General features: G+C 44.1%; 1 protein-coding gene across 1 annotated transcript; it reads right to left on the bottom strand.

The window, feature by feature from the left end:
- Positions 1-1,265: 1,265 nt before the first annotated feature.
- Positions 1,266-22,644, bottom strand: HSF5 (heat shock transcription factor 5). Its single transcript, XM_040422145.1, is given in 6 exon segments — positions 1,266-1,415; positions 1,791-2,180; positions 15,470-15,580; positions 15,583-15,654; positions 17,749-17,867; positions 22,128-22,644. Coding segments are annotated over 6 exon segments (1,359 nt in total).
- Positions 22,645-23,000: the final 356 nt, after the last annotated feature.

Here is a 23,000-nt window from a genome sequence, read left to right as displayed (position 1 = left end):
ACTGAATTACATGTCAGAGTAGACATTGAGGCCAAATTAATAATGTAGAACTCAGCCTAGAGAAACCGCATAACAGCAAACAAATTATATACCTCTTGGTCTGTCAAGTCAAAAACAAGTTCTCATCTATGAAAGATAAAGCTAGGTGGAAGGAAAGAGAAAGTGGGCTATGTCTAATACCTAGAGAAAGAATCAGACTCCCATTATTCATCAGACCTCAGATTAGACCCCAAAATCAGACTCCCAAGCTCCATCGGCCTCCGATCAGACCCTCATCAGACCTCCAAAATATATCAGCCTCAGATCAGACCGCCCACCCAACCTCCTTCAACACCTCAGATTAGACCCCCAATCATCCTCAGATCAGATCCCCATCAGCCTACGATCAGACCATCAGCCTATGATCAGACTACCATCAGCCTCAGATCAAACCCCCTTAAGTTTCAGATCAAACCCCCATCAGCCTCAGATCAGACCCCTATCAGCCTTAGATCAGATCCCCATCAGCCTCAGATCAGCGCCCAATCAGCCTCAGATCAGCGCCCAATCAGCCTCAGATGAGACCCCATCAGCCTCAAATTGGACTCCATCATTTAGATCAGATTAGATAAACTTACTTCGCTTGTGCAGGACAGGGCTGCCACTCACTGCTCCCTGGTCTTCTTCCGGCCTGTGCTGATCTGTGACATGATGTTGCACAGTGTCACCTACATAGTGTTTGCCTATGGTGTAAGCAGTCAGGATACACTGCAGAGGGGGCCCAGAAGAAGACCAGGAGAGCGGGTAGACCTGGTACAGTGCTTCCCTCACCGCTCCCCGCATGCTGATGACCACTTCCATTCAGACGCACTGGCACTTTTATGTCACTTTTGGGGGAAAGAAGTGCATCTTATATTCCCAAAAATATGGTGATTTGTATGTTTTTGGCATCCTGGGTATAAAAATCAATTGTTTGAGGAAAATCACTACCTTTCTATCATTTCATTCTACACTTTGCATTCTGTATTTTTCTGCCTTCTCACTATCCTGCTCTGCTGCTCGTCTCAAATAAATACGTGACTTCCTTCCCATGAAGAATCGTTTCAAGGGTCTACTTCAGCTGCGAGCGAACTCCAACAACTCCCACATGACTCATGACAACACTTCTTGGTTTTCATGACCTGACTTTCCTTTTGCTGTATTATATATACTGTATTACAAGAAGCCTATTAAACATTTACATGTTTATCTCTGGCATGACCTATATGCCGCTTACATTTACCTGCTCATTTTTCAAATTTTGCTTTCCCGTTTGTACTATGCATGTGATCACAAGTTGCTATTTGACTTGGAGAAAAAAGGACATCAGAAGCGAGTAAATCCACTTCATCAACGCACAAGGTTTTGTCTGCATCTGAAGATGTATTCATGTCAACCTACGGAAGCAAAAACAACATCTACATTTAGCTTAAAGAGCATGTGTCAGCAGGTTCAACCCCATTAAACCTGGTATACTTCCTGGTAGGGTTGATCCTGCTAACTAAAATGATATCTTGTTTTGTGAAAATCAGTTGCAGCATTCCGGAGAAAAAGAGACTTTTTATTCTTTATGCAAGTGAGAGCTTCATGGCACGGAGGGGTGAGACCTAGCCCCTCAGCTTTCCAGTGCTGGCCTCGCCCCTCGGTGCATTGATGCTCTCATTTGCAAAATAAAGATAAAAGTCTTTTTTGGGGGGGAAATCTGCAGGATCCCACTTTTACTTTTAATCCCAAATACACATCTTTCAGGTAGAGTGTGATCTGCTACTTACTTCTGTGTGATCAGTACTGAGAGGACAGACATAGGCTGAAGTCAATGGACTTGTACAATTGTGAGGCTGGTCCACTAATAAAGCCTCTGTTGTGATATCAGCATGTAGTAAAGGTTCCAAGTGGTCCGTCTGACTACAATAAGCCTCATCGTTTCCTGGGCGCACTGCCATTGCGACATTCTCATTTTGTAAAGGTGATGCTGCTGGCCCCACAAGACTTTCTACTGTATCCAGCTTCACAATTTCCAACTGAGAAGAAGATTGTAGCTCATCCGCAAACTGGAAAACATTCTCTAGATTCATCTCGTCTTTTCTGAACTCACTTGATTCACTTGATGGCCAGCCTGTGTGAAAGAATTCCATGGGAAAAGAAGGATGCATTGGACGGTTCTGCAGATTGGGACAATAATATATGAAAACCTGTGTTATAAATCTGTATTGCGCACTGTGCTATAATGTATTGATAAAAATGTTCAAGGTCTACAGTTGTAAAACATGGGGGGAGATTTATCAAGACCAGCGCTGTCATAAATTAGATGCATCCTCCTGCAGTCCGTGCACTTAACCTGAAATCTACGACAGCTCAGAACTGCTGTAGATTTCTGGCTTCATTTGCACCAGAAAACTGGTGTAAATGAAGATAAGATCTGTCATTGTGGCTGGCCAGACCTCTTCCCACACCTCCTTTTTTTAAAGTGCTGAAGGCGGCGTAAATATTTTAAAAAATATCACTTGCAACAATTTTATTTTTTAAGTCACATTTAAAAAGTCGCAAACACGCAGTTTGCAATTTTTTTATGCTACTTTTCTGGTGCAGGGAGATGATAAATCTCTCCCATAGAATGTCATATAGCTGAGATGAACAGGCCATGGTACCATAACTAGGTGACCAGGCCCCTTTTAACCACCTCAGGACCGCCGTACGCAGGATTGCGTCCTGGCGGCGGCCCTGCTATTCTGGGTGGACGCATATACGCGTCCTCTCGCGAGAGGCGAGATTTCCTGTGAACGCGCACACACAGGCGCGCACGTTCACAGGATCGGAAGGTAAGCGAGTGGATCTCCAGCCTGCCAGCGGCGATCGTTCGCTGGCAGGCTGGAGATGCGATTTTTTTAACCCCTAACAGGTATATTAGACGCTGTTTTGATAACAGCGTCTAATATACCTGCTACCTGGTCCTCTGGTGGTCCCTTTTGCTTGGATCGACCACCAGAGGACACAGGCAGCTCAGTAATAAGTAGCACCAAACACCACTACTCTACACCCCCCCCCCCCCCCCGTCACTTATTAACCCCTTATTAACCCCTGATCTCCTCATTTAGACTCCCTGATCACCCCCTTGTCATTGATCACCCCCCTGTCATTGATCACCCCCTTGTAAGGCTCCATTCAGACGTCCGTATGTTTTTTACGGATCCACGGATCGGATCCGCAAAACACATACGGACGTCTGAATGGAGCCTTATGGGGGGTGATCAATGAGAGGGGGGTGATCACCCCATATAGAGTCCCTGATCACCCCCCTGTCATTGATCACCCCCCTGTAAGGCTCCATTCAGACGTCCGTATGTTTTTTACGGATCCACGGATACATGGATCGGATCCGCAAAGCACATACAGACGTCTGAATGGAGCCTTACAGGGGGGTGATCACCCCATATAGACTCCCTGATCACCCCCTTGTCATTGATCACCCCCCTGCCATTGATCACCCCCCTGTAAGGCTCCATTCAGACGTCCGTATGTTTTTTACGGATCCACGGATCGGATCCGCAAAACACATACGGACGTCTGAATGGAGCCTTATGGGGGGTGATCAATGACAGGGGGGTGATCACCCCATATAGAGTCCCTGATCACCCCCCTGTCATTGATCACCCCCCCTGTCATTGATCACCCCCCTGTAAGGCTCCATTCAGACGTCCGTATGTTTTTTTACGGATCCACGGATACATGGATCGGATCCGCAAAGCACATACAGACGTCTGAATGGAGCCTTACAGGGGGGTGATCACCCCATATAGACTCCCTGATCACCCCCCTGTCATTGATCACCCCCCTGCCATTGATCACCCCCCTGTAAGGCTCCATTCAGACGTCCGTATGTTTTTTACGGATCCACGGATACATGGATCGGATCCGCAAAACACATACAGACGTCTGAATGGAGCCTTACAGGGGGGTGATCACCCCATATAGACTCCCTGATCACCCCCCTGTCATTGATCACCCCCCTGTAAGGCTCCATTCAGCCGTCCGTATGTTTTTTACGGATCCACGGATACATAGATCGGATCCGCAAAACACATACGGACGTCTAAATGGAGCCTTACAGGGGGGTGATCAATGACAGGGGGGTGATCACCCCATATAGACTCCCTGATCACCCCCCTGTCATTAATCACCCCCCTGTCATTGATCACCCCCTTGTAATGCTCCATTCAGACGTCCGTATGTGTTTTGCGTATCGGTGGATCCGAACACGGACACCGCGGATCCGCAAAACACATACGGACGTCTGAATGGAGCCTTACAGGGGGGTGGTCATTGATCACCCCCCTGTAAGGCTCCATTCAGACATTTTTTTGGGCCAAGTTAGCGGAAATTTTTTTATTTTATTTTTTCTTACAAAGTCTCATATTCCACTAACTTGTGTCAAAAAATAAAATCTCACATGAACTCACCAGACCCCTCACGGAATCCAAATGCGTAAAATTTTTTAGACATTTATATTCCAGACTTCTTCTCACGCTTTAGGGCCCCTAAAATGCCAGGGCAGTATAAATACCCCACATGTGACCCCATTTCGGAAGGAAGACACCCCAAGGTATTCCGTGAGGGCATATTGAGTCCATGAAAGATTGAAATTTTTGTCCCAAGTTAGCGGAAAGGGAGACTTTGTGAGAAAAAACAAAAAAAAAATCAATTTCCGCTAACTTGTGCCAAAAAAAAATAATTTCTATGAACTCGCCATGCCCCTCATTGAATACCTTGGGGTGTCTTCTTTCCAAAATGGGGTCACATGTGGGGTATTTATACTGCCCTGGCATTTTAGGGGCCCTAAAGCGTGAAAAGAAGTCTGGGATCCAAATGTCTAAAAATACCCTCATAAAAGGAATGTGGGCCCCTTTGTGCATCTAGGCTGCAAAAAATTGTCACACATCTGGTATCGCCGTACTCAGGAGAAGTTGGGCAATGTGTTTTGGGGTGTCATTTTACATATACCCATGCTGGGTGAGATAAATATCTTGGTCAAATGCCAACTTTGTATAAAAAAATGGGAAAAGTTGTCTTTTGCCGAGATATTTCTCTCTCACCCAGCATGGGTATATGTAAAAAGACACCCCAAAACACATTGCCCTACTTCTTCTGAGTACGGCGATACCAGATGTGTGACACTTTTTTGCAGCCTAGGTGGGCAAAGGGGCCCACATTCCAAAGAGCACCTTTCGGATTTCACAGGGCATTTTTTACAGATTTTGATTTCAAACTACTTCTCACGCATTAGGTCCCCTAAAATGCCAGGGCAGTATAACTACCCCACAAGTGTCCCCATTTTGGAAAGAAGACACCCCAAGGTATTCCGTGAGGGGCATGGCGAGTTCCTAGAATTTTTTGTTTTTTGTCACAAGTTAGCGGAAAATGATGATCTTTTTTATTTTTATTTTTTTCTTACAAAGTCTCATATTCCACTAACTTGTGACAAAAAATAAAAACTTCCATAGAAATACACACTATGCCCATCACGAAATACCTTGGGGTGTCTTCTTTCCAAAATGGGGTCACTTGTGGGGTAGTTATACTGCCCTGGCATTCTAGGGGCCCTAATGTGTGGTAAGTAGTTTGAAATCAAAATGTGTAAAAAATTACCTGTGAAATCCTAAAGGTGCTCTTTGGAATGTGGGCCCCTTTGCCCACCTAGGCTGCAAATAAGTGTCACACATCTGGAATCGCCGTACTCAGGAGAAGTTGGGGAATGTGTTTTGGGGTGTCATTTTACATATACCCATGCTGGGTGAGATAAATATCTCGGCAAAAGACAACTTTTCCCATTTTTTCATACAAAGTTGGCATTTGACCGAGATATTTCTCTCACCCAGCATGGGTATATGTAAAATGACACCCCAAAACACATTGCCCAACTTCCCCTGAGTACGGCGTTACCAGATGTGTGACACTTTTTTGCAGCCTAGGTGGGCAAAGGGGCCCACATTCCAAAGAGCACCTTTAGGATTTCACCGGTCATTTTTTACACATTTTGATTTCAAACTACTTACCACACATTAGGGCCCCTAGAATGCCAGGGCAGTATAACTACCCCACAAGTGACCCCATTTTGGAAAGAAGACACCCCAAGGTATTTCGTGATGGGCATAGTGAGTTCATGGAAGTTTTTATTTTTTGTCAGAAGTTAGTGGAATATGAGACTTTGTAAGAAAAAAAAAAAATCATCATTTACCGCTAACTTGTGACAAAAAATAAAAAGTTCTATGAACTCACTATGCCCATCAGCGAATACCTTAGGGTGTCTACTTTCCGAAATGGGGTCATTTGTGGGGTGTTTGTACTGTCTGGCCTCGTAGAACCTCCGGAAACATGACAGGTGCTCAGAAAGTCAGAGCTGCTTCAAAAAGCGGAAATTGACATTTTTGTACCATAGTTTGTAAACGCTATAACTTTTACCCAAACCATTTTTTTTTTACCCAAACATTTTTTTTTTATCAAAGACATGTAGAACAATAAATTTAGAGAAAAATTTATATATGGATGTCGTTTTTTTTAAAAAAAAATTACAACTGAAAGTGAAAAATGTCATTTTTTTGCAAAAATTTCATTAAATTTCGATTAATAACAAAAAAAGTTAAAATGGCAGCAGCAATGAAATACTACCAAATGAAAGCTCTATTAGTGAGAAGAAAAGGAGGTAAAATTCATTTGGGTGGTAAGTTGCATGACCGAGCAATAAACGGTGAAAGTAGTGTAGTGCAGAAGTGTAAAAAGTGGCCTGGTCATTAAGGGTGTTTAAGCTAGTGGGGCTGAGGTGGATAAAGGGGGTATTCCCAGGTCATAAAATGATGAAATATAGCTTTATACTCTGTGGGTGTCCAATGTCTGGATCCTGAGAATGAAAGGGCTGGATCACAGATTTAGCGCTGCAGTTCTTCACTACACAGAAGCACTCTTGCAACCCCAAGTGCAGGTGGCTGGGACCGGCTACAGTTTCCTGCGCAGGAGCACTGATGTGCAGGAAAAAAAAAAGTAAAGGAGGCCACAGCCCAGCATGAGTGCTCTGACCCCTTTATTCTCAGAATCGGAAATGGTCCCAGAGTATCTCCAAAAATCATAAAGTGATGGCATATCCTAGCAATATGCAAGGCAACCATTTTATGAGATGGGAATATCCCTTCACAATCAAGACTCAAATGAGTCTTTGCAGCTTCAATAAGCATTGCCGTTTGATAAATATGCATGTCAACTGGGAAAGCCACACATAATTAATATTCCCCACTTTCCTTTCTGGAGCTGTAAGCATTTTTCAAGCATGCACAAGGTTTTAGGAGGTTGTGTTATCCCATGCAACCCCTTTCAAATTAGAGCCATGGCCAAGCAGATAAAGTAGTTCCCCTGCAATGGCCATGTCAACATTGCAGGTGTCACTAAAGCAATTTTGGAAATGAAAGATATGACACGGTGGACAAAGAGCTTCTCTCTCTGAGGAGGACCTAACATGTTCTTGAATATCCATGAACCCAGACAGATGGTTTCATTGGCTTTACTTCAACTGAGGTGGTGCTGCAGAAGAATCCAATACTTGCCACCAGATTCAGCCACAGATTATAGCTGATTGCTGGTAGATATTTCTTCAAAACAATCAAATATTGTCATAGCATAAGATCCATTCCAATATGTGTAAGACCTGTTTGTCATTTCCATAGGCGTTCTCAGGATCCAAGAAATGATAAAAGTACCACAGAAAAAAGGGATAGTTGGTGGATATGTACTACTATGAGGATAAAAGAAGGACAAGGCTGCAAAGACGTTGAGGGCAGTGAGTGTAGGGCATCAATCTGATGAACGCATCATCAAAATGCCAAACATTTGCAGAGGTCAAGAGTAACCTAAGAGAGGAAGTGATGGATGAATGATGTCTGCGGAATCAGGTTACATTTTAATTGTACTAACCTGAAAATAGCTGCAGTGTTGGTATGAGGAGACTGCAGGGCCAGGGCAGCCATTGAGATGGTGCATATGAGCTGAAGCTGTGCAGCATGGAAGGATGGCTGGATGGAAAACAACAAATGGAACTGAAATTACAGCCACTAAACACATGATGTAAAGAAAAAGAAACCACTCAAATGTAGATGCTCACATCGCCCAAATATAACAGGAGAAAAAAAGCAGACATAGTATGAAATCAGGTATTTGTCAGTGTTCGTTATTGTCCTTGACATGATGGGGCTTACCATAGAGGCGTAGTTACACAGAGGCGGCAATACAGGAAAAAACACATAGCATGCTTAAGACTCACTATGAGATTCAAATACATATAGGTCTACTTCCACATTAGCAACTGTACCATATTTTTCAGACTATAAGACGTGCCCAGCAACTACTAATATCTCTATCTCAGGCTGTATAACAGCTAGAGATGTGAGACGGGTCTTGTTTTAAAGATGACCATCAAAGGTATTACCTGGCAACATCTTTCATCTGACCCAGTTATTAAAGCTCTATTTCTGGCTACAACATGATGAGCAATAAGTGGCAGTATTGTCAATGTATTTCAGGGCAGCTTTAAATGCACTGTCAGCACAGTGGCTCAGTGGTTAGCACTGGTGCCTTGCAATGCAAGGTTCAAATCTGACCAAGGACAACATCTGCATGGAGTTTGTATGTTCTCCCTGTGTTTGCGGGGGTCTCCTCCGGGTACTCCAGTTTCCCCACACACTCCAAAGACATACTAATAGGGACCTTAGATTGTGAGCCCCCATTAGGGACAGCTTGATGCTAATGTCTGTAAAGTGCTGTGGAATATTGTAGTGCTATATATGGTTTGTCCAGCCCCTTAACCCCTTAGGGACCAGGCTCATTTTCACCTTAAGGACCAGGCCATTTTTTGCAAATCTGACCAGTGTCATTTTATGAGTGAATAACTTTGAAGCGCTTTTACTTATCCAGGCCATTCTGAGACTGTTGTTTCGTCACATATTGTACTTCATGACACTGGTAAAATGGAGTAAAAAAAAAAACATTTTCATTTATAAAAAAAATACCAAATTTACCAAAAATTTTGAAAAATTAGCAAATTTCAATTTCTCAACTTATATAATAGATAGTAATACCTCAAAAAATAGTTATTATTTTACATTCCCCATATGTCTACTTCATGTTTGGATCATTTTGGGAATGACATTTTATTTTTTGGGGATGTTACAAGGCTTAGAAGTTTAGAAACAAATCAAAAAAACACTTTTTAAGGACCAGTTCAGGTCTGAAGTCACTTTCTGAGGCTTACATAATAGAAACCACCCAAAAATGACCCTATTCTAGAAACTACACCCCTCAAGGTATTCAAAACTGATTTTACAAATGTCATTAACCCTTTAGGTGTTCCACAGCAGTTAATGGCAAATGGAGATAACATTTCAGAATTTCAATTTTTTGGGGCAAATTTTCAATTTTAATCCATTTTTTCCAGTAACAAAGCAAGGGTTAACAGCCAAACAAAACTCTATATTTATTGCCCCGATTCTGTAGTTTGCAGAAACACCCTATATGTGGCCGTAAACTACTGTACGGGCACACGGTAGGGCATAGAGGGAAAGGTGCGCCATGTGGTTTTTGGAAGGCAGATTTTGCTGTACTGGTTTATTTACACCATGTCCCATTTGAAGCCCCCCTGATGCACCCCTAGAGTAGAAACTCCATAAAAGTGACCCCATCTAAGAAACTACACCCCTCAAGGTATTCAAAACAGATTTTACAAATGTCGTTAACCCTTTAGGTGTTCCACAAGAGTTATTGGCAAATGGAGATGAAATTTAAGAATTTAAATTTTTTGGCTAATTTTCCATTTTAATCCATTTTTTCCAGTAACAAAGCAAGGGTTAACAGCCAAACAAAACTCCCAATCTTTATTGCCCCGATTCTGTAGTTTGCAGAAACACCCCATATGTGGCCGTAAACTACTTTACGGGCACACGGTAGGGCGTAGAGGGAAAGGTGTGCCGAGTGGTTTTTGGAAGGCAGATTTTGTTGGACTGGTTTATTTACACCATGTCCCATTTGAAGCCCCCCTGATGCACCCCAAGAGTAGAAACTCCATAAAAGTGACCCCATTTTGGAAACTACTGGTTAAGGTGGCAGTTTTGTTGGGACTATTTTTAGGGTACATATGATTTTTGTTTGCTCTATATTACATTTTTGTGAGGCAAGGTTACCAAAAATAGAAATTCAGAAATTTTATCTCCATTTGCCATGAACTGTTGCGGAACACCTAAAGGGTTAATAAAGTTTGTAAAATCAGTTTTTAATACCTTGAGGGGTGTAGTTTCTTAGAGGGGAAAACTTATATGGAGTTTCTTCTCTAGGGGTGCATCAGGGGTTCTTCAAATGGGACATGGTGCCAAAAAAAAAGGCTATCAAAATCTGCCTTCCAGAAACCATACGGCGTTCCTTTCCTTCTGCGCCCTGCCGTTTACGACCACATATGGGGAGTTTCTGTAAACTTCAGAATCAGGGTAATAAATATTAAGTTTTGTTTGGCTGTTAACCCTTGCTTTGTTACTGGAAAAAACGGTTTAAAATGGAGAATTTGCCAAAAAATTGCTGTTTTGGCACTGTTTTTGTTTTATTTTTTTGACCGTGTTCATCTGAGGGGTTAGGTCATGGGGTATTTTTATAGAGCAGATTCTTACGGACACGGCGATACCTAATATGTCTACTTTTTGTTTATTTATTTAGGTTTTACACTATAATATCCTTTTATAAACAAAAAAAAACAAAACATTTTAATATCTCCATAGTCTAAGAGTCAGTTTTTTTTAGTTTTTAGCCGATTATCTTAGGTAGGGGCTAATTTTTTGCGGGATGAGAGGACGGTTTTATTGGCACTATTTTGGGGTGCATATGACTTTTTGATCGCTTGCTATTACACTATTTGATATGTAAGGTGACAAAAAAATACCTTTTTTTGCACTGTTTTTATTTTATTTTTTTAACCGTGTTCATCTGAGGGGTTAGGTCATGGGGTATTTTTATAGAGCAGATTCTTACGGACGTGGCGATACCTAATATGTCTACTTTTTTATTTATTTTAGTTTTACAAAATAATATTTTTTTTAAATATTTTTTTTTGTTTTAGTGTCGGACGTCTGAGAACCATAGTTTTTTTTTCCGATTGTCAGTGGCTAAATGGAATTAAAATTGGGGAAGGGGATTATAAATTTAGTACTCCATGGAAATGTGGTACTCCCTGAAGCAACCAATAATGCAGAGGCCCGGATGATTGGGGCAGGTGTCACACTGAGTCCTTCCGTATCCCCCTCCTGTGACGCACTCTGCTCCTTTTTTCGGTCCGTCCCTTCTTTCCAGTATGGGGGACCACACCTGGAAAGTGTTGGCCAGGGACGATCCTGGCACCTCCAGTTCCCGGGGTACTCCGGCCTGCTCTTTCCCGGTCAGAAAAGATCAGGGCCTTGAGGACTGCCTCATAGAACTGGAGGAATTTCCCTGTGTTGCCAGCGCTCCGGGACAGCACAAAAGAGTTGTACAAGGCAACCTGTACCTAGTAGACCGAAACTTTTTTGAACCATGCCCGGGTTTTGCGCATGGCATTATATGGCTTGAGGACTTGATCAGAGAGATCAGCTCCTCCCATATACCAATTGTAGTCAACGATACAATCAGGCTTGAGGACCGTTGCTGCGTTACCTCGCACAGGGACAGAGGTGATGCCGTTACGGTGAATTGTGGACAGTACAAGGACATCCGTCTTGTCCTTATATCTGACCAGCAACAGGTTTCCACTGGTAAAGGCACGGGTCTCATCCCTGGGAATAGGTACCTGGAGGGGGTGGGTAGGGAGGCCGCGTTGATTTTTCCGCACGGTCCCACAAGCGGACGTGGATCTGGCGGCGAGGGGATACTAGTGAGTGCATAAGGTCCCACATAAGTTTCCTGCTAACACCCAGAGTGGGGGGACATTCTGGGGGTTCAATACGGGAATCTCGCCCCTCGTACACACGAAACTTGTAAGTGTACCCTGAAGTACTCTCACAAAGTTTGTACAGCTTCACGTCATACCTCGCCTGCTTAGAGGGAACATACTGGCGGAAAATGAGTCTCCCCTTGAAAGCAATGAGAGACTCATCAACCGCGACCTCCCTTCCAGGTACATAGCCCTTGAAAAATTTGGCCCCAAAGTGACCGATGACCGGCCTGATTTTGTACAGGTGGTCATAGGCAGGATCACCTTGGGGGGGAGGACATGCTGCATTATAGAAACATAGAATGTGTCGGCAGATAAGAACCATTTGGCCCATCTAGTCTGCCCAATATATCTGAATACTATGGATAGCCCCTGGCCCTATCTTATATGAAGGATAGCCATATGCCTATCCCATGCACGCTTAAACCCCTTTACTGTATTTGCAGCTACCACTTCTGCAGGAAGGCTATTCCATGCATCCACTACTCTCTCAGTAAAGTAATACTTCCTTATATTACTTTTAAACCTTTGCCCCTCTAATTTAAAACTGTGTCCTCTTGTGGTAGTTTTTCTTCTTTTAAATATGCTCTCCTCCTTTACCGAGTTGATTCCCTTTATGTATTTAAAAGTTTCTATCATATCCCCTCTGTCTCTTCTTTCTTCCAAGCTATACATGTTAAGGTCCTTTAACCTTTCCTGGTAAGTTTTAGGGTCCATTCACACGTCCGTTTTTTCTTTCCTGATCTGTTCCGTTTTTTATGGAACAGATCTGGACCAGATCTGGACCCATTAATTTTCAATGGGTCCTGGAAAAAACGGACAGCACAATGTGTGCTGTCCGTTTCCGTTGTTCCGTTCCGCATGTCCGTTTAAATATAAAACATATCCTATTCTTTTCCTGAAAAATCGGATCCTGGTACAATACAAAGTCAATGGATCCGCAAAAAACGGAAGACATACGGATGTCATTCCGTATGTCATCCGTTTTAAACGGAATCCGTTCCTGGAAATTACATTTAAATTTTTTTTTATTTTTTTTTTCAAGAAATCCAAACAACTTTATTTGCTTATTGAAATTTATACATGTTTCCGTTTTTTGCGGATCCGCAAAAAACGGATGACATACGGAAACATTTTCAGGAACAACGGATCCGCAAAAAACGGACAGAAAATCGGATTATAGAAAAATACTGATGTACTAGTTTAGTAGCTCTTCTCTGAACTCTCTCTAGAGTATCTATATCCTTCTGGAGATATGGCCTCCAGTACTGCGCACAATACTCCAAGTGAGGTCTCACCAGTGTTCTGTACAGCGGCATAAGCACTTCACTCTTTCTACTGCTTATACCTCTCCCTATACATCCAAGCATTCTGCTGGCATTTCGTGCTGCCCTATTACATTGTCTTCCCACCTTTAAGTCTTCTGAAATAATTACTCCTAAATCCCTTTCCTCAGATACTGAGGTCAGGACTGTGTCAAATATTCTATTATCTGCATAATGCAGGCATTTCCGGATGGCCTCAACCCGGGTACGTGTCATGGCCGTACTGTAAGGTGGGGTCTGGTAGAGGACGTCTCCAGTAATGGCTGACACTGGTTTTTTTGACTAGGCCCATGTGCAGCACGAAGCCCCAAAACGTCCTCATCTCGGCTGCACTGAATGGAGTCCACCCACTGGCCCTAGCCAAAAAGGAGCCCGGGTGTTGAGCAATGAACTGTTGGGCGAACACGTTCGTTTGCTCCACCATCAGATTCACAAAGTGGTCACTGAAAAAAATACAAAAATAGTCATATTCAGTGAAGCCCACTGTGGGAATCTGGATTCCTGCTTGGCCAACAAAATCAGTAATCGCAGGCTCAAAATGCTCTGGGGTACACCATGCAAGTTCACCGGTAGGGGGCTCCGGTGGACCTAACTGGTGGCCCGGAAAACTAGTACGAGCCCCAGAGCTTCTCGTACTAGTGTGGGCCACAGGGTCCCTAGCATGGCGGTCCCCTTGCTCCGCATGGCGGCGTCTCCGCTGCCTTGGGGGCTCATAATTATCGCTAGACGATGAGGAGGACGCGGATGACAAAAGGAAAGTGGGGTCATCCTCATCCTCACTGGGGCCCTCGGAGTCGGAGGCAAGCTGGGCGTATGCCTCCACGGCCGAGAACATCCGGCGGGCCATAGGGGAGTGTGTGTGTGCGTGGAAATCTTTATTTAGTGTGCGTGTGTGTGGGGGCACGGGTGTTCGCGGACTTTGCCCTAAAACTAACAGAAAAGAAAAAAAAAAAAAAAGGCCAAAAAATGTAAAAAATAAAATAAAATTCAAACTCGCTGATCAGCCGTTCTAAGTTGATCAGCGGTGGGTTGTGCGATGCGCTAACAGTGGCCGGACGCTAAGAGTGCCGGTCACAGTCAGCGTGAGCATAAAAAAAAAATATATATGCCAGATGGCACTGTGGAGGGTCAGAAGGGGGCGCTGGGCACAGATGGGGGTGCTGGCTCTTGGGGATCCAATTGCAGGCTCCTCTCTCCCGGACACAGAAAGGAGGAGGAGAGGAGCGCTGCAATAATTTGAACCTCCCGCCCGCCCTGCAGCCAATGAGAAGCGATCCTGAGAGGTGATGTCACCATCACCTCTCAGGATGGTGATTGGTGGTGTATTATCGCACCACCGATCACCATCCTATTCCGGGTTATCGGGTCCCCAGAGACCCGAATAACCCGGAAAACGCAGCAAACTGCAGGTCTGAATTGACTCTGCGGTTTGCTGCAATCGCTGATACGAGGGGGGGGGGGGGGGGGGGGGCGGGTCACAGGACCCCCCCCCCCGCGCATATTCCCAGGGTGTCTGCTGATTAGATTTCAGCAGGCACCCAGTTCGATCACCATCGCCGCTCGGTGGTGATCGGAACTACACATGACATACCGGTACGTCATCTGTCCCCAAGAGGTAACATTTTTGACCAAAAAAATGGTTTCAAGTGACAAACAGGGGTAATAATCACACCTGATTTCCCCACCACTCACGTGCCACCTCTTCCTGGGGTCTCCGCAGGTCTGTATATCCTGGCCACCAGTAATGATATTTTTACATGGATATGTGACCGCTGGAGTTCATAATGGAGGTCACTGCTGCAGCCAATCACATATTTTTGTTGAAACACCATCACTGGAATCCAGAATACAGAGACCGGTGAGGGAGCTGGATGGCAGGAGATTGCAAGGATGGTCAAAATGTTAAGGGGCTGGGCAACCTAGTTAACCTTCCTCAGATCTGCAGGACTTTCCTGGCTTTAAAGAAATCCAAAAACACGTTACCCCTCCTGGCACTTTATAATTTCTTCTTCAGTATGAAGAAGCTTTTATTTGAAAAGTCCTATGCAGATAGCAGGCATTGAATTCAGCATTCCATTACAAGCAGAAGCCTACAAAGCACCATTAAAAGTAATCTTCTGTGTCTTAATGGGACAGAACTCACCTGCTGGGTTAATATGACTGGGAGGTACTGTGCAGGATGTGGCATATAGCCACTATATCTCTGCACTGATCCTGGCATGGAGGGGAGACCTTGTTGCACATGTACCGACTTGGGGCAGAAGATTGCATTGTGTAAGTGATGTCTGTTGGAAAGTGCTGTAGGTCAGGATAAAAACATCCCATTTTCTGGAAATGATGAATGAGAGGCATAACTGTCTTTGGTGAAGGCCAAATGAGTGTGACCATGTCCTTGGAGGGATTGGAGTGCAATCAAACTCTTTTCCGGTAAAAGCCTCTAAATGGTTGTGGATTGGAGGGTTGACATTACGGAGGAATTTTTTCACGTCTGCAAGTTCTGTGACTCTGTTCGACTCCTACAGATTAGAAAAAGAAAATTTTACAAGTATAGAAAAAAGTACTGAAATTGATGCACACATTTAGATTTAAGCTTACATCCTAAACAACTTGCTTTTCCTATATCAATGCACAACTACCACCATACAGTCATTCCATAGTCTACTGCAGGGCTGGCCAACCTGAAGCTCTCCAGCTGTTGCAAAACTACAACTCCCAGCATGCCTAGACTGCTTACAGCTATCAGCCTACAGCAGGGCATGGTGGGAAATGTAGTTTTACAACAGCTGGAGAGCCGCAGGTTGGCCAGCCCTGGTCTACTGCAATGTTTCTGCAATCTCAAAGATGCAAGGAGACAGTCCTACTAACATACTCCCAAAAGTTAGGGATATTTGGCTTTTGGGTGAACTTTTTGGAAAACATAAAAAGTTCACGCTCACAGTGATATTATATCATGAAAGTAGGGCATTTAAGTAGAAGAATGCCAATGGTGATTTCCCTCATCTCAAACAATTTATTGAAACAAGCCAACAACAGTGGTGGGTATACCCCCCACAAAAATGTCAATGTCTCAATAACTTGTCATGTGGCCGTAAGCATCAATTACAGCTTGACAAACGACGTCTCATGCTGTTTTAAAGTCGACTTATTGTCTGCTTGAGCCATGGCATCCCCCTCTTCTTGAAGGGCGGCCCTTAGGTCATTGAGGTTCTGGGGTACAGAGTTACGAGCCTCTACACGGCAACTCAGCTGATATAATAGGTTTTCAATGGGATTCAGGTCTAGAGAAAGTGCAGGCCACTCCATTTGAGGTATCCCAAGTCTCCAGCAGCCATTCCCTAATGATGCGACCTTGATGAGCTTTGAAGATTTAATAGGCCTGTGTTGTTCATGCAGAGGCACAATGACTCGGAATTAATGATGTTATTCAAGTAGTATTGGCTTTGTCACTGTACCATTCACAAAATGTAGGGCAGAACCACCACCACCAAAGGCTCGTCTGGTGACAACAGTAGACGTTTCCAATCATTGTGGTGGCCATCATTTCTGCTCAGCATAAATCAATTTTCATCAGTGAAACATCACTGAGGCACATTGGCCCCCTCGTCCAGTGTAGATGCTTCCTGGCCCATGCAAGACGATGATGCCTGTGGTTCAGGTACTCTTGCAGTTCGTCTAGATGCAGACCATGCTGATGTAAATGGTTTCAAATGGTCTCTGACAAGACACTTGAGTGCCTCTGCCTTCCTTAATAGTGCTGGAGTTGAGTGGCATTCATCATCGGTTCCGCAAGGCATTGGTTCACAATAAAGTGGTCATCAGTTTGGGATGTGGCCAAAGGACATCCACTTCTATGCCTTTCTTTGACTCTTCCAGTCTCTCTGTATACTCTGTTGCAACCTGCTGATGAAACTCTGTGACACTATAAGCTCAGAGGCCACTTCTGTCTGAGAACATCCTGCTGAAGCCTCGCAATGGCGAGGTACTGTTGATCAATTGTTAGGTGTTGTCTTGGTCTCTTGATGTCAAAACGTGAACAGCATGATGAGAAGGACTGTTAAATACCAATTCTAATTGAACCAGGAAATTTATTTGGGCGATTCATGGATCAAACACCTGTTGTGAATTTTGCAGTTTAGCTCTTTTTTAGAGAACAAGCAAGTTGTGCAAAAAAAGTACTGAAACATTGAACAGTTGGACATGTACATTCAAAAGTTTAGTGAAGGTCACATTAAGTTCACCTGTAAAGGTTAGAGTGTATTTTAGGATCATCATGAAATTTCACCCACAAGCCAAATAACGCTAACTTTTTGTGAGTAGTGTAGATGGTGTCTTGTAGCTGCGTGTGCTACTGCCCCAAGTAGTCACAAATGCTGAGCAGGCCATGAGAATTGGAACATCTGAGCAGTCATAACCATGTCTCACCTGACTACATATGCCGTGTCCCTGAGCACTGTATGAACTTATTTGGGTTCTGTATCCACAATTTATCTTGACAGTGTAATCCTCGTTATCGGGCTTACTGAGCACAATATGATCTTTATCTTGGCACAGAACATTTTTATTAGGCCACACTCTAGGGGCAGATTGGCCATGTAACCCCTTCAGGGAAATTTCCCAGTGGGCCGATGCCTACCTGACTGTCGCTCGGCCAGGTGCATAATGATCTGATACCCCCTTTGCCCTGCTGTTCACCCATAATAAGCCATAGGCCAGTATATGAGGCAGTGTACAATGGCCCGTTGATCTTCATTGCAGATTTGGAGAGCATACTACTGAGGGCACTATAGGAGTCATTACTACTGGAAGTCCAGGCAGCATGCTGAAGAATGTTGTACTGACCCCATCTACTTGTGTTGACCATGCTACTTGGTCAGTTTGGACCCACCTACAACATGGGGACACTTTTAGTTTTTTTTCAGAGCCACTTTAAGTTCTTAGTCTACCCATGGGCACTCTATATCTCTATCTAGTCAATATATTCCCTTCTGCCACCATTTTGAAATAATTGAAAGTGTCTGAACTGCCTACTAGCCTTTGGCACACACAAGTTTTACTTTATTTGTGGACTAAAAAGAAAGCACCTTCCCCCCAAATTATATAGAAAATTGGAATTATTGGTTCACTATTTCGGAACTGTAGGGTACAAATAATTAACCCTTAGTGACCACTAATACACCTTTTTACTGACGTAAACAAAGGGGGTTTTAGCTAAACATCTTGCTTTAATCAATCATTACATGTACTTAAAATGGTGCATAAAAAACTATAACTTGTCCTGCATAAAATAAGACCTCATACAAGTACATTGATGAAAAAACAAAAAAGTTATAGCTCTTGGAATGCAATATTTTTTTTAAATGCGCGTCATCACAAAGGGGTTAAGAATGTGTCGAATGTATCAAGAGGTGACAGCCTCTTAAAGGCCCCTTTTCACACGGGCGTTGCGGGAAAAGATGCGGCTGCGTTGCAGGAACACGCACGATTTTTCCGCGCGAGTGCAAAACATTGTAATGCGTTTTGCACTCGCGTGAGAAAAATCGCGCATGTTTGGTACCCAAACCCGAACTTCTTCACAGAAGTTCGGGCTTGGCATCGGTGTTCTGTAGATTGTATTATTTTCCCTTATAACATGGTTATAAGGGAAAATAATAGCATTCTGAATACAGAATGCATAGTAAAATAGCGCTAGAGGGGTTAAAAAAAATCTTTAAACTAATTTAACTCACCTTAATCCACTTGATCGTGGAGCCGGCATCTCCTTCTGTCTTTATCTTAGCTGTGTGGAGCAACAGGACCTGTGGTCATTACATGATCCATCACATGATCTTTTACCATGGTGATGGATCATGTGATGACCGGAGTGACGTCACCACAGGTCCTGTTGCTCCACACAGCTAAGATAAAGACAGAAGGAGATGCCGGCTCCACGATCAAGTGGATTAAGGTGAGTTAAATTAGTTTTAAGATTTTTTTTAACCCCTCTAGCGCTATTTTACTATGCATTCTGTATTCAGAATGCTATTATTTTCCCTTATAACCATGTTATAAGGGAAAATAATAATGATCGGGTCTCCATCCCGATCGTCTCCTAGCCACCGTGCGTGAAAATCGCACCGCATACCGCACTTGCTTGCGGATGCTTGCGATTTTCACGCAACCCCATTCACTTCTATGGAGCCTGCGATGCGTGAAAAACGCAGAATATAGAGCATGCTGCGATTTTCACGCAACGCACAAGTGATGCGTGAAAATCACCGCCTCATGTGAACAGCCCCCATAGACATGAATGGGTCGGTATTCAGTGCGGGTGCAATGCGTTCAACTCACGCATCGCATCCCCGCGGAATACTCGCCCGTGTGAAAGGGGCCAAAGGGGTTATCCAACCCTAAAATGCCTCCCCATACGCCCAGGCCCCTCACAGAGGTTATACTACCTGGCTCCCCGCCACCTGCATCGCTTTTGAAGGGAACAAGCCTCCCTAGCATCACCCGCTATTTTTTTTTTTCCTGTTTTTGCCTCTCAGTGTACAAGCAGCCATAACTTTTTAGTTTTTTCGTTCACATGAGGCCTAGTTTTATGTGAGAGAAAATAGCATGTTTTTGGAGCTGTTTGAGGGTACATATAAAATACTTTGTAATTTATATACATTTATCCATTTTTTTGCATTGCATTGTTTTTTTTTTTTACTTTATTGTTTTCACTGTACATATTTCACACTGCATAACCTCTTAAATGAGTTGTTCAGTTTATTTTGGTCATGTGGATGCCTATTAAAGGAATTTTCTGAGATTTAGAAATTGATGACCTATCCGGATCTGACACCCGGGACCACCGCAGATCAGCTGTTTGAGAAATAACCCGCACTCCTGTGTGCGCTGTGGCCTTCTTGCAGCTTACAAAGCACAGCGGCGTACATTGTATAGCGGCTGTGCTTGGTATTGCGCTCAGCCCTATTCACTTCAATGGGAGTGAGCACGATACTCAGCACATACGCTATCTAATGTACGGCGCTGTGCTTTGTAAATTACGAGAAGGCCGGGTGGTAACACAGGTTCAATTCGGCCCATTTTCTGGCTAAAAAAAAGGAAACTGACGAAAGCATTAGATATGGACAAAGCCCTCATTCTAATATAATAAAATCTGAAACTAGCCAATATATTTTGATCAAAACACATCTGTGCCCGCCTACCCAGCGCCAAGGTGGTCTCAGTCAGGCAGGACCTACTCTAAACCTACCTATGCCGTTGGGCATCTATGTCCAGGAGAGCAGACCCCGCACATATGGTGTGCTGCTCCTAGTCACCTCTATGTGAGGAGGAAGGGGTAGGTGTGCACAGATGTGTTTTGATCAAAATATATTGGCTAAGGGTACTTTCACACTAGCGTTATTCTTTTCCGGAATAGAGTTCCGTCCTAGGAGCTCAATACCGGAAAAGAACTGATCAGTTTTAGGCTACTTTCACACTAGCGTTCGGGGTTCCGCTTGTGAGCTCCGTTTGAAGGCTCTCACAAGCGGCCCCGAACGCATCCGTCCAGCCCCAATGCATTCTGAGTGGATGCGGATCCGCTCAGAATGCCTCAGTCTGGCAGCGTATGACCTCCGTTCCGCTCAGCAGGCGGACACCGAACGCAGCTTGCAGCGTTCGGGTGTCCGCCTGGCCAGTGCGGAGCCAAACGGATCCGTCCAGACTTACAATGTAAGTCAATGGGGACGGATCCGTTTGAAGTTGACACAATATGGTGCAATTTCAAACGGATCCGTCCCCCATTGACTTTCAATGCAAAGTCTGGACGGATCCGTCTGACTAACTTTCAGACTTAGAATTTTTTCTGAAAGATAATGCAGACGGATCCCATTGTTTGCATCCCATCGTTTGCATTATACGAGCGGATCCGTCTGTGCAGACACCAGACGAATCTGCTCCGAACGCAAGTGTGAAAGTAGCCTTATCCTAATGCATTCTGAATGGAGAGCCAATCAGTTCAGGATGCATCAGGATGTCTTCAGTTCAGTCTTTTATCCTTTTCAGGACGGAGAAAATACCGCAGCATGCTGCAGTTTTATCTCTGTCCAAAATACCGGAACATTTTTTCCCATTGACATGCATTAATGCCGGATCTGGCCCCGAGTGTTCTGGCAGAACGGATCTGGCATTGCGGTCTGCGCCATGCTCAGACCGCAAAAAATGTGAAAAAAATAAATGCCGGATCCGTTTTTTCCAGATGACGACGGAAAAGACGGATCCGGCATTCCAATGCATTTGTCATACGGATCAGGATTCTGATCCGTCTGACAAATCCCATCGGTTTGCATGCGTTTTGACTGGTCCAGCAGGCAGTTCCGGCGACGGAACTGCCTGCCGGAATCTTCTGCTGCAAATGTGAAAGTACCCTAAGAGTCTCAGATTTTATTATATCAGAATGAGGGTTTAGAAAATGTGACCCATATATTTTGAGCTAGTGTGGCACAAAAAAGTCTGTAAAATTCATCATGATGTGTCAAAGCCTCACACAACAGAAATGCTCTAGAATTATACTCGTACTAGCGGCCTCCAGAGCAACACAATCCAAAGGGAAATCCAGGTCCTGTGACATCTACCGTGTGACTAGGGAGGAGGAGCGTACAGTGCCCGCTGATGGCGTGTAGGAAGCCCACAGGATAAACATATCCTTTTCTAACCCAGACTACAGGTCCTGGCAAGTGCATACAGGATCTATGAAGAGGGGCTTCACTGCCAAGGAGATGAGCTTTTATACCTACAATTCTACACCTTGGTCAAGCAGAGCACGTTCTTCTTACCTTGGCTATCTTCTCTACTGTCCTCTGTTAGAGAACTGGCAAGCATTCTTTGGTAGCGGTTCGGTGGGCGAGAAGTTACTTCCAGGCCCGCCGCCAGCTTGGCTTTGTTAGTGCTCGTCAGTCTCTTCAAATTGACAAGCAGATCAGGTCGCCCTTTTTGAAAATGGTCATTGTAGAAATGGTGAACGTTGCCATCTCCAGTTCCCAGATCCCCCCCAGGATGATGGAGACCAGTGCTACTGCCAGATCCTAGACATAACTTCCTGAAACCATAGAGATTGAGTTGGCGGATAAAACTGGTGAAGTTAGTGGTCTTAAACAAGTCTGTGGCCTCAGCCATTCCCCTCGAAGGGCAAAGCAGCTCAGACTCAAATAACTGCTGGTCAATGATAACTCCATCCCCAGAGGAGTCCCAGCAGATGGACTGGTAGAGCGGGCTGTTCACAAGACGCCACAGCTTTGCAGGGAAATTATTGGGATTGATCGGAGTGGCCACGAAAGACTCATCTGGTTCCATTGGATGGAATTGAAGTGCAAGATAGTAACTACTGTGAAATATAATGGGAGTTTGATTATGAGATGTGTGCAGTCACCGCACAACCAGTTGATAGATTTGTATTATCCTCCTGACAACAGTGATCTATGTGGTCTAATGTGTAAACTGTATGGTAGGAGGTCTGGAATAAGCTATTTCATAGGTGACCTAATATATGTACAATATTACAAGACATGAATATTATATGATCACAAGTGTGAATAAATGTATGACCTATAGGTGCAATCACGTGTAAACTGTATTACATGAGAAGACCCACAAAAGCTGGCCCCTGAACCATATGATGGCACCCCTTAAACATATGATGGGAGGAGTGG

Source organism: Bufo bufo, chromosome 3 (assembly GCF_905171765.1).
Source record: "Bufo bufo chromosome 3, aBufBuf1.1, whole genome shotgun sequence".
Classification (NCBI taxonomy): domain Eukaryota; kingdom Metazoa; phylum Chordata; class Amphibia; order Anura; family Bufonidae; genus Bufo; species Bufo bufo.
This window is presented reverse-complemented; position numbering and strand designations above follow the sequence as displayed.